The sequence below is a fragment of the Aegilops tauschii genome, chromosome 3, assembly GCF_002575655.3.
Source record: "Aegilops tauschii subsp. strangulata cultivar AL8/78 chromosome 3, Aet v6.0, whole genome shotgun sequence".
NCBI classification, from domain to species: Eukaryota; Viridiplantae; Streptophyta; class Magnoliopsida; order Poales; family Poaceae; genus Aegilops; species Aegilops tauschii.
This window is the reverse complement of record NC_053037.3, coordinates 493,301,655-493,313,709: the sequence shown is the minus strand read 5'-3', so window position 1 is coordinate 493,313,709 and position 12,055 is coordinate 493,301,655. Positions and strand designations below refer to the sequence as shown.

Sequence of the window (12,055 nt, the reverse complement as noted above, 5' to 3'; positions counted from 1 at the left end):
CGCCGCCACGTCGCCCTGCGGCTACAGCACGACGGTCACCGGCGATCCTATCCACGGCCGCCGCGGGACCCGCCTCGAACGCCTATATAAGGAGGCCCCCGAGCTCCTCCGGGCACTCATGCGACCCCATGCCACCCCGTAGCAACCCCCTCAGCAAGCAATCGGCGGTTGGTAGCCGTCTTCCCCGTCTCCGGCCGGTTCGGCCGCCGCCGCCTTCCGGTGCCGTTCGTCGCAACCAGACATTCCCCCGCCCATCCAACACCACCACCCGTTTCCCCTTGTTCTTGCGGAGCTGCCCAGCGCTTCAGCCTCGATTGGAGACCACCGGAGCCCAAACCCCCATTCACTCCCGAAGCCTCCTCCGCTGCGGAGCTCACCGCCGGCGACTCCCTCCGTCCCCACCTGCCTAGCGCCCACCGGGAGGACCGCCCTGGGCTGGCGGATCCATCCCCGCCCTCAGGACCCCGCGGAGAGGCGCCGTTCGTCGACGGCGATCACCGGAGCCCTGCCTCCGTTCGGGCAGAGGCAGAGGAGGGAGACGAGAATAGTCAAACCTGACCAGTGGGCCCCCTGGACCCACTGTCAGTGACTCAGTCCCCGCCGACGTGTGTTTTAAGTGGAGGCGTATTTCGCAAGATACGTCTTCGCTAAACAGAAAGCGTAAGCCCCTCCGAAACGTTTTCTTTTTCTGTTTTTTAAAACAGAACTTTGACTGGCTATATCTTTTAAAATAAAACTCCAAATGAGTTGATTCTTTTTCCTACCTCTCTCAAATTTCATCTAGTTTATTTTAAGATTTATTTCAAAAATATTGGGGACCACTTTTTGTACTGGTTTTGAAATACGTGTTATTTGAATATTTCTCAAAATAGGATTTTGGAGAAGAAAGCAACTTTCAAAAAGTGCACCCCCTTGCATACTCTTGAAGGCAAGCATTCTTAACTCTGGCATAATATTTTTGTGTGTTGTTGATACGGTTGCAGCACCACCTTGACTTGGAGCATACGTTATTTTTATGTGACGATAAAGTCATACGCATCAGTGCATAATGGAGATACTTTACTGTTAAAAATGGATATGCTGGTGGTGGTAATCACCCTCGTAAACTTCTCATGCATACCGGAAGGAAGCCGGGAAAGTCGCGGTCTTGGGTAGACACGAGCGTGTCCCTAGTTCCTTGTTGAGATGAGTATGTCCGGTATGGCATGGTGAGGCTTGATGAGTGGTGAGTTTATCTGTTAATGGAAATATATTTGTTATGCTATTCATACAGGGAATACTTGAACCTCCTGAGTCGGCCGTAGATCGAGTCTTGTTCCAGTAACCCCCATACTTGCTTCGTACTACCACTTGTCCCTGCCGCAGGTAGGGTACGCTTCAGTAAGTTGTCAACCCCGTCCTAGCACACACCGTACAGAGAGGCCGTGATGAGGGTCCCATGGCCATGGATTAAAGCCAGTCATCCGGTCCGGGGGCATGGGTGTTTCCGGTTGGGACCGAGAGGGCGGCACCCCTTAGAGCGCGCGATATAAATTTGATCCCATGCTACGTCGAGGTTGTAGCCTCCCCACTTAGAGTTTTGCTTGACAGGTGTTGTGGGTGATTCCAGACACCGGTAAGTTAAGCTGGTGTGTGCAGGTCAGGCGTGTTTTCAATTAAAAGACCGTAGACGGAATGAGTCCCGATGGACTAAAGAAATCCGTTACCTGTGGGTAAAGAGTACACCCTCTGCAGAGATTATACATCTATTCGAATAGCCGTGTCCATGGTTAAGGACTACAGTCTGGGATGGGTCAAGTGTCGGTCTTTGTGTCGATCTTCGGAGGAAAAAACTGCTAAACTAGAACATTGATTATGACCGTCATGTGAGGATTTTTTTTATTATTATTATTGTGGACTAACCATTTACATTATTTGAATTATTGAGTATCCCTGGGACGGTTCTACCTCCGGGCTACTCACTGCGATTATCATTTATAAGCCCTTTATGTGGTGTCGCTCAGACGCCCGACTGCGGCATGCTTGTTATTTATTTATTTATAAGCCCTTTATGTGGTGTCGCTCAGACGCCTGACTGCGGCATGCTTGTTATTTATTTATTTATAAGCCCTTTATGTGGTGTCGCTCAGACGCCCGACTGCGGCATGCTTGTTATTTATTTATTTATTTATTTATAAGCCCTTTATGTGGTATCGCTCAGACGCCCGACTGTGGCATGCTTGTTATTTATGTATTCTTTATAAGCCCTTTATGTGGTGTCGCTCAGACACCCGACTGCGGCATGTTTGTCATTTATTTATTCTTCATAAGCCCTTTATGTGATGTCGCTCAGACGCCCGACTGAGGCATGATTTATCTTATTATCCTTTCGGGGCGTCGCTTCAGACACTCGATCGGTGCATTCTATTTCTACTCCCGTATTGCACATTCATATTTTACCTGCACGCGTGCATCTTGAATTTTTGTTTATTTCGTGACAGACGTTATGATCGTAGAATCTTTCGGAGTATGATTACCCACTATTATATTATACCCGTGTTCATAATGTTTGTGAGTACATTCAAAGTACTCACTGGCTTGTCCCTGGCTATTGTCTTGGTCAGATTTCTTGCTTGGAGAGGAACATTGCGATGACAGCCCCGGAACCTACGCAATGATGATAGCAGCCTCGCGAAGATTGGAGTTATCCTGGTCAGCTGTTCTTGTGGGAAATGGAGTCCCACAGACGCAGATGAACCACAAACCGCTTCCGCCATCAACCACTAGAAACCAAGTGTTGTACTCATAGGCCACAATGGTCTTGTACTACATATTTTGTACTTTGCTTGGAATTTCTGTATCAAGTTGGTGCCTCACCAGCTAACAGTAATCCTGGGGCTGGTGAGCACAAGGGCCATTTTTTGGAAAATTATATCCCGAAAACCCGGTCCTGACATTAGGCCTGATGATGAACACAATTAGATGCGGGTAGTTCCTTGCATCCTCATGTTAGAACTACTTTTTTTACGCTCTTGCTGCTGCAGATTAGCTACCTACTTACCTTTAAACACAATGTGTCTGAGATAACACGGCGAATAGTCCAGACAACGACATCCCCTCTATGGGCTTGAATTGTGGTCCTGGGCGCTTGTTTGATGTTCGAACATGCCTGGACGTATGAGGGAGAAATGCGTTTCGACCTTGAAGACGACCTTAATCATTTGTTTATTTTATTTATATGCATGGTAGCCCGTAGCAACGCACGGACGTTCTACTAGTGTTCAGTAAGATGCAACAGAAAATTCGAAACGAGGAAATAAGAGATGGCTGGCCCTAATTTTTTTTGCCGGCGGAGAAGGAATTTCTCGCCGGTTTCCACCATGGCCAGTGGTTCATGGTTAGTTTGTTCGAGCCCAGGCAATAACAACGCTGATTATGCAATAATTATTCGCCTTTCTTAATAATTAAGTGGGTGAACAAGCAAATGCTAAAATAAATTAAATCAAATGCTAAAAATCTTTTTTTCTTTCAAGAGTACACGAAAGGCGTGCCATATTTTTATAGAAGGCAGAAGACAATTATAAAAGACTACTTCTCGCTGCGAGTGCGTGGCAGGACTTAGTCGATCCCGAGAAAAGCCACCGCCTTGGACTCAAATAAATTAACTCAAATGCTAAAAATCTCCCCTAAAAAATTGCTAAAAATCTGACATCAGATTCTCAGGACTTTCGCGCGTACGCGCTCGCTGCCGTCAGATCTGTTGCACTAATCTTGAAGCAGGTGCGGGGGGACACATCATCCTCGTGTCATCCTCTGCCTCTGCGGGAGACTCTGACATATCCTCTCCCTCACTTCCAGTTCCTCTGTTCCCGCGGTGCTGCGGTGACCTTCCGGACTCCGGCGATTGAACGTGGGATGGGGAGGCGACGATGTAGAGCAGCCGCGACGGGGGAGATGTTTGGTGCGGGGAGTCAGGAGTGCGTTGCGGCGTGGGGAGCCGCGACTAGAGCTCGAGCGCGAGCGCACGGCGGCGGTGGCGGAGAGAAGCCGCCGCGGAGAATCTGCACATGGGCTTGGAGCGCACGGCGGCGGCGGTGTAGAGGATTCGTTGCAGAGGAGCTGCACATCGAGCTTGAGCTGGAGCGCGGGGGAGAGGGGTGGGGATCTGCCGCAGAGGAGCTCCACATCAAGCTTGAGCTGGAGCGCGGGGGGCGGGGGGTGGGGGGATGGGTGGGTGTGGGAGGCGGTGGTTGCGTGGATGAAGTGATGCAGCGGTGTGCGACTGGTCATCGACCTTGGCTGCACGACGGCGCTATCGGGCGCGACCATCTATTACCTGATGCCACCGACCGCCTGGGCGCTCATGGTCCCGCGGCAAACGTGGCCGCGCTGGTTGTCCACCGCCACCTATTCAGCACACCATGATCACCTATCCAGAGAGCACGGACGCCGGTAGGTGTTCAGGTCATGCCTATTTAGATGCAGATGATGTGTTTATTTTTGTAATTTTCAGATTGTTGGCAAAGTTTGTATTTTGTACTATGTCCATGTTCATCAGATGGCAAATTCATTTATGCTCACATTTTCAAATGCAAACCCATTTTTTTGTGGTTTCCAAACATTGCAAGTTGTATAATCACAAATTGACAAATTCAAAAACAATTGTATGAATTTCAAATTCCTACATGTCAAATGTATATACGAAATTTACATCTTTTCTGACCCATGCCATTATTATTATTATTTTATTTTTGGAACAATTTAAATTTAATTTTGAACCATGGCAATTTTATTTTATGAGCAACATAGTTTTTTTGTTTGACCATGTCAATTTTTATCCATTCATTTTTTTGGAACATGGTAACTTTTGTTGGAACAAAACATGTGAAATTTCTTTTTGTATACATTCGTTTAACTAACAATGGCCAAATCCTTTTTTAAACCATAGAAATCATATCTTTTGGAAATCCCATGGAAAGCTTGTTTTCGTAAGACTATTTTCTTAATATTCCTTTTGCCATCATCTTTTTATGAAGCAATGGCGAGTTCACGTGTGAACTTAATTCTTAAGCGTTTTCTTGTTTTTCTTGATGCGGCAGATTTTTAGTTTTTAATCCAAGGGATTTTTTTTTTGTAATTTTGATGTGTGGCATTTTTTAGGTATGGCATCTTTGTGTTCAAATACAGATCCAACCAGCTCGCTGTTTTTTTTTTCATTTTTTCTTACTGTTTTTTGGGTTTTTCTTATTTATTTAGTTATGCACAATCAATGATACTTTTGGGAAGGAGGCCTGTCGAGAAATGTCTGTTGGGCCGTATTTGTTCGCGCTTGCGAGTTCCTCCCAGCGAATGTTTCTGTTCACTGGAGGATCCGTCCCAGATCGAACGATTCGTTAGTTGGGGGTTGCTCCCAGATCAAACGTCGGTTTAGTATAAGGGTCCTAAATTGAATTAGATATCAGCTAAATTAATGCTCCCAATTTGATTTAGAAAGCTTCCAATATACCATTGTATTATAAGTATTGTAGTGTGAAGTGTATTATATTAACTGGTATCTTGCCTTCCTACAGTATGCTCTAATTGAGTACTTGACAGACTCTGTACTCTTCGGTGCCATGTCAACATTCGATGTCTATGGTATGAAAAATGTCAATAACCAAATAAGCTCATCACACATGTGTGTGGTCGGTCGAGGGAAGGACTTCAGTAGTCACAATGCTGCAATAGCTGGATGGACGGTAAGTTAGTTGCTCGATGATTACTCTAGCATAACCTATTTGGTATGCATGGATTTTCTTTTCAGTGACGATTGCACTTTTTTTAAATAAATGCATTCTATTTATGCAAAAACTTTATAGCTACTTCCTCTGTATCAAAATATAATATGATTTTGCAGTTCAATATTTTGATAGAGGGAGTACCTTTTTAGCAACTGTTAATTTACTTTTATGCAGGTTAGCCCATCCGAATATGGTGATAGCAAAACACACTTCTTTACACGATGGACGGTACATGGTTTAACTTTTTGTATTTGTTAGTTTTTTCTTGTGTTCAATATTTTGAAAATTTGGGGTTAACATTTTCTTAGCAATACACATACAATTCATGATCTTTTGTTGCATGACAGGTTGATGGGTATAAGTCAACCGGATGCTATGACTTGAAATGCGATGGTTTTGTGCCAGTACAAAATGCGCCTACCACTCCAGGAGACACTCTAGACCACAAAAACGGAAAACTTAAGATCACAATCAAGATATTCAAGGTAAGCAGTTAAAACCCGATGAAAGCACTAAATGTAATTTGCCACTAGAATTTTTATCTAAGGAGGTATTTGTGACCCAAAAAAATTATGCATAGATGATGACATCACTAATTGACCCTCTGATTCTAGAGTCATTTGTATTGCTAGTTACTGGAATAAGTTTTAGTTACCGTTGTCTATCTTGCAGAAGAAAGATGATGGTGACTGGTGGTTGTACTTTGGTTATGATAATCAAAGCCTTAGAGCTGTTGGATTCTGGCCCAAAAGTATCTTTAATAATATGGCAGACCATGCAAATCTTGTAGAGTGGGGTGGTTACACCTTCTCCAATTCCGGGAGTGCTAGTCCTGCAATGGGCAGCGGCCACTGGCCTGGGATACATTCTGCAGTTGTTCGAGATGTTAGATTTGTTGATGACACTGGTAGAGGCTACAAAATTGATCCATGGCCCGGGGGCCTTTTTGCTTCTATCTCCCACAAAAAATGCTATGGAGCCGTTCTATCTGTAGACGAAATGTTTTATTATGGCGGACCTGGTGGTTGTACTATGTAGTAAATGTTTTATTATGGCGGACCTGGTGGTTGTACTATGTAGTAAAGCTTTATAGTCTGAGATGAGATCCAAATAATATAATAAAGATATAATGTGTTTACAAGTTATTTCGACAAGGAAATTGTTATGGCTCTCCTTGTATGTCATATATGTAAATAAAGTGAAGAGGCAATAGAATCATCCACCTAAGGCAACTAGTTTAATTCTCATGCGCTGCCATGGTGATTTTTTACAGCAAGCAAAAGACTCCCTCCCTCAATAATCGTCGTTTCTCTTTCACCATTCTCTCTCCCATTTTGTTTTCCCTTGACAATCGCCGTTTCTTCGTAGCCGTACCTCCCTTGCAAGAAGTGATGGCATGTGGTTTCCATGCTTACAAACTAATTCTCTCTCCAATTTCTTCCTCATCGACAATCATTATTTCTTCTTGACCATCCACATTCATTATCTAATCTTCTCACTGCCCCTCCTTCCATTTCACCTTCACTCTCGATCTTGTACTTTTACAAATTATATAATATGTATCAATTAAAAACAATATTTTGATTATATTTCTTATTTACAAATGATGAAAGATGCATGCACTACAATATTCGTGTCACCTTATTTTTCGACCCCAACAAAGATAACATTTCAAACTAATACAAAGAGACTTGATCAAATAACAAATTCACCTATAACACATGGTTGGTGCAAACCCACCATGTACTATCATTGGACCTTCACACGCTACATATCCCACTCCCCACGTCCTCTAAAGGAAGTCCACCTCTGATCATGAAAACAAACTACTACAAGCCTAATCTAAATAATAAGTGTTGAAAAGCAAGTGAACATTAAATCCATAATTTGATTGTACATTTTACATGATAAATAAATTCCATGTGAGCCAAGTTATAATGCGACTCTGGTCAAAAGAAACAAGCATAATAGAAGGGGGAAACTGCATCTAGTTCACACTATGTGTCATGTGACGCCACACCATCAACCCACTCATCGATAGTGCATGTGAGGCATCTCTTCCTCTCACCATCGAAGGTGTCTTGTTCAAATTCCACTGCCCATGGTTGTAATCCTTCGAGGCCATGAAACCATATTTTGAGCTCATAGCTGGGGAATATGCCCCACTAAAAAATAGTGGAGAATATATTGGTTTGGTTGCCTTAGGCTCGTCGTCACCTCCTTGTCGCAAAGCAAACTGATGTAGTGCACGGCCGAAAGAAAAGACAGTCATAGGATGCCATATCTTGGAGAAGCTTCACAATATCAAATCCAGAATTCAATCACTTTTCCATTTGTACGTCTCGTAGCATAGAGAGCAAAACAAGATTAGAGTATCACTCTAGAATATAGCTTAACAACAAATACATGAACTGCACTTCTTTGCTATAAAAACACCCCCCGGTAAAAAGAACTGTCATCATAGCTTGATCATCTGCCTAGAGCAAGAACGCAATTAGAAATCTTGAGTACTTTCTAAATGTAGATTTAAGCAAAGACTAACATATATACTTTGGACATAGGGGAATAGTACTTGCATAGTACTTACAACATGTAGGTTGAATTCTACTGAACATCCATTGAGTAACTGGGTGGTGTGAATGCGTGTCTCATACAACCCTTGAGAAATATGACATAATGCAATGTATCTCAAGTTAAAATTCCCAAGTCATGTGTTATATCAAGATGAAAAATGGTATGGAGCCTTACTAATGCCAACCTAAAATGCATACAAGTCTCAAGTCAATCTATTGATGCTGAGCCAGAACATTTCATATATAATATAAAAGATCAAGTGCCAATGTTTCCCTTCGCATGTTACAAAATGTTAAGTTATTATTGTTAGCCTTATACCAAGGTAAGAAAACCTTGGAAAATAGGTAGCCATCAAAGAAAAGGAGGATACCTCGCCTGGCAGGCACACAAATACCATCTCAGTATAGATCTTCCATAAATACAGCATTGGTAGTGAAATATTTGTGGGCCACCAGTTGTTAATGTGGCTGAGAATCATCATAACCTAGTCAAACACAAAAGTAGTGATGTTATTACATTTCAATGACATAAAATGTTTGTTTTTTGACTTATGAAAGAATCTTGTACTAAAAAACATAATTAGTAGTAACCATCATAGCAGAAAGGAGCTATGTGTATTGTTGAGTAACCGTGCAACACTTGAACAGGTGCAAAGTACTGCTCCCTCTGTTCCTTAATATAAGTTTTTTTAGAGATTTCAGTAGGGCCTACATACGGAGCAAAATGAGTGAATCTATACTCTAAAATATGTCTATATACATATCCGTATCTAGTTCATGTTGAAATCTCTAAAAAGACTTGTATTTAGGAACAGAGGGAGTATTACATAATGCATGCTTAATTTCGATGTCCCACAACTTTAAAAGGAAAAGGCAGCTGCATCCAGTGTATTATAAATTTCTAATCCTGTAGCGAGTTCAGACTAATAGGGAACTTCTGTGTAGTCCAAATTGCTAGTGGAATAAAATTGCTGAAGGAAAATTAAGAAGAATTCCATCTGTTCCAAGTAAATGGGGCTCAGAATCGATGGTCGCTGGGGTGAATCGCAGCATGAAAGTACCATCCATACATAGAAAATATGTAACATCCCATCAAAGTACCAACTAAACCATTTACATATTAGAGAAATCATTTAATTCAAATTACAACAAAAGTAATATGAAAATTATGAACATATCCAAGAGAAATGGCCTTGCAAAAGGTGGATAAAGCTTTCAGGATATGAAAGTCACCTACCAATGGAACTCAATCCTATAAATATGGATAAATATGAATAAGAATTTCCCACCAGGAATAAGAGTATAACTAACTAACAAGATTTAGATAGATGATGGATTAATTAGAACTTATCTGCGAGCTCCACATTTGAACTTGCTCAAGTAGAAATTAATTATCAATTAGAATTGAAAGAAATTGTAATACTTCACTTTTTCTATCACTACCACCCCTTATCTCTTATTAAGTTTTGCAAATAATCTGCTGAATATAACTTGCTTTTAGATAAAAGCATCAATGCAAGCCTTATTGAAAAGTTCCAGCACACAATACAAAATATGAAGGCGTTCATCCATGATCTTCATGAGGTGTCAGGACCATCGCTTAATCCCATATATGTACAACTGATTAGATGGAACTGCAAAGACTTTGCACTACTACAGGATGCTGCTAACGCGACACTACGAACAGAGATCCTTTCACGAAACTGTGTGCAATGCATTAATCGTAAACGGGGATGTAAAAAAACCATAAAAAAAGGTGCAAAACATTTGCGATGGTGGAGCCATCAAACACGGTTCAGATTTTAGTTGCGTGTGCGATGCAGGGCACACAATTAATCCATTCGAACTGTTTGCGATGAGGCAGAACAACAGAAACGGGAAGCCATATCAATGTGTGTGCGATATATGGCATACAGTTCGCTCCGATGAATTGTTTGCTATTAGGGAGTGCAACATAAACGGTTAGCCTGATCAAGGTGTGTGTAATATACGACATACGGTTCACTCGGATGAACTGTTTTCGATTAGGGAACACAACAAAAATGGTTCAACTTAATAAAATGTGTGTGATACGTGGCAAACAACCGACTCGGATCAACGGAGCATGCCGCGGCCGCCTCAATGGCGAGCAAAATGCTCGGACGGACGCGAGCAGAGCGCGCCGCGGCCGCCTCAATGGCGAGCAACCACATGGTCAACCTTCTTCCATCAATAAATTTTGACCTTGTTTCTCGTCACATTGTAGATTACAATGCATGTAATTGCAAATCTGTTCACACCTATCAAACTAATATGTGTTCACACTTAGCACTGGGCTATAAAAACTACCCACTCGAAAATTACTTCATAGTTTCTCTCCTCATCACCCACAAAACTGGTCTTTCCTGTCAAGTCATTCCGCCATGACCGGTAGGAGGAGTTTAGGGTGGACATATAACCAGGCAGCAAAGACCAAGGCCGCGGAAGCACTAGAGAGGTCCCGCCGCGAAGCCGCAGCCGCAGCAGAGATGTCCCGGTGTGCCGCGGAGCCCTCGAACAAGCTCTCACGGGCACGCAAGGGCTCTCACAAGCGCACTCGCGGCATCGGCCATCATGACGAGCCGGCGTTCCTGAAGTCCTTGGTCGGCGACGACGACATTCTCGCTGGCGTCACTAAGCAGCAGGAGCTGGTCGATGGCTTGATGAAGCTGCTCAAGATCAGCGATGCCTGGTTGACAAGGCGACCGGCCTCGTCGAGCAACTCATGGGTGACAATGCGAAGATCCTCAAGGAGCTCGCCGAGAAGGAGGAGGAGGCCGCCGGCTGGGAAGATGCTGCATGAGCAGAGCAGTGCCTTGGGGATGACGCTAACAGCGGTCGTGGAGGAACTGATGGGTGACTTGAGGAAGCTCCGAATCAAGCGCGAGCAGGAGGTGGAGGAATCCGTGGCTGCTTTTAAGATAAGTCCGGAGGAATTGAAGAAGGAGCTGGAGGATATCGTCGCCCGGTGATCCATCGACGAGTAGAGACAGTAGCGACCCAGATCGTTGTCTGCAATTTCTTTCTTCTCTTGCCCCCGTGTCTTCCGGGCTTTGCCGCATGTGGAATTTTAAATTATCCGGAATATGTAAGACAATTATTATCTGTGCCATTGTAAATTTGTCGTCGTATTATCCGTTGCCATTTTATTTGTGGTCGTATTATCCATTGCCATTTTATTTGTGGTCGTATTATCCGTTGCCCTATGTGGCAATTTAAATTATGCCGGAATACGAGTTGAAAACACGAACAAAGAAAATGCTGCCATGGGATCACAAGAAAACACCCTCCGTCCGGGTGCTTTAATTAACCCATTAATGGAGAAGTTGTGAGTGAGCCGAGCGGCAGCTGGTGCACGGAGGTCAAAGAGCTCGCTTCCCGGTGAGCATGGGTGGCCTTGCTGCTCACACGTGTCCCGTCGAGCCTGCACGGCGGACTTCTCGCGCTCGTCCCTTCTAATCAAACAGCTGCACGCATGCCACCGAGTATGGTTAAATTTCGACATGGTTAATATAATACAATCGTTTGTGATATTAACATGTCAGGTTTTTGTTTCAAAAAGGACTTCGTTGGCTACTAATGTGTGCGCCTCTTCTCAAACTGGACAAATTTTTTTACCACGACATATATGTGCCATGTCATGAAATCATACCAAGTTTCATGTTTTTTGGGTGAGTTTTTGATTTACTAGGATTTAAAAACCGA

General features: G+C 43.3%; 1 protein-coding gene across 1 annotated transcript; it reads left to right on the top strand.

The window, feature by feature from the left end:
• The first annotated feature begins 4,228 nt into the window (after positions 1-4,228).
• On the top strand, positions 4,229-6,971 carry LOC109763316 (protein neprosin-like). The gene is made up of 5 exons (XM_020322152.3): positions 4,229-4,431; positions 5,550-5,717; positions 5,934-5,987; positions 6,107-6,244; positions 6,432-6,971. Exons 2-5 carry the CDS (start codon positions 5,595-5,597, stop codon positions 6,795-6,797), a joined length of 681 nt encoding a protein of 226 aa, XP_020177741.1. The 5' UTR covers positions 4,229-4,431; positions 5,550-5,594; the 3' UTR covers positions 6,798-6,971.
• The last annotated feature ends 5,084 nt before the right edge of the window (positions 6,972-12,055 follow it).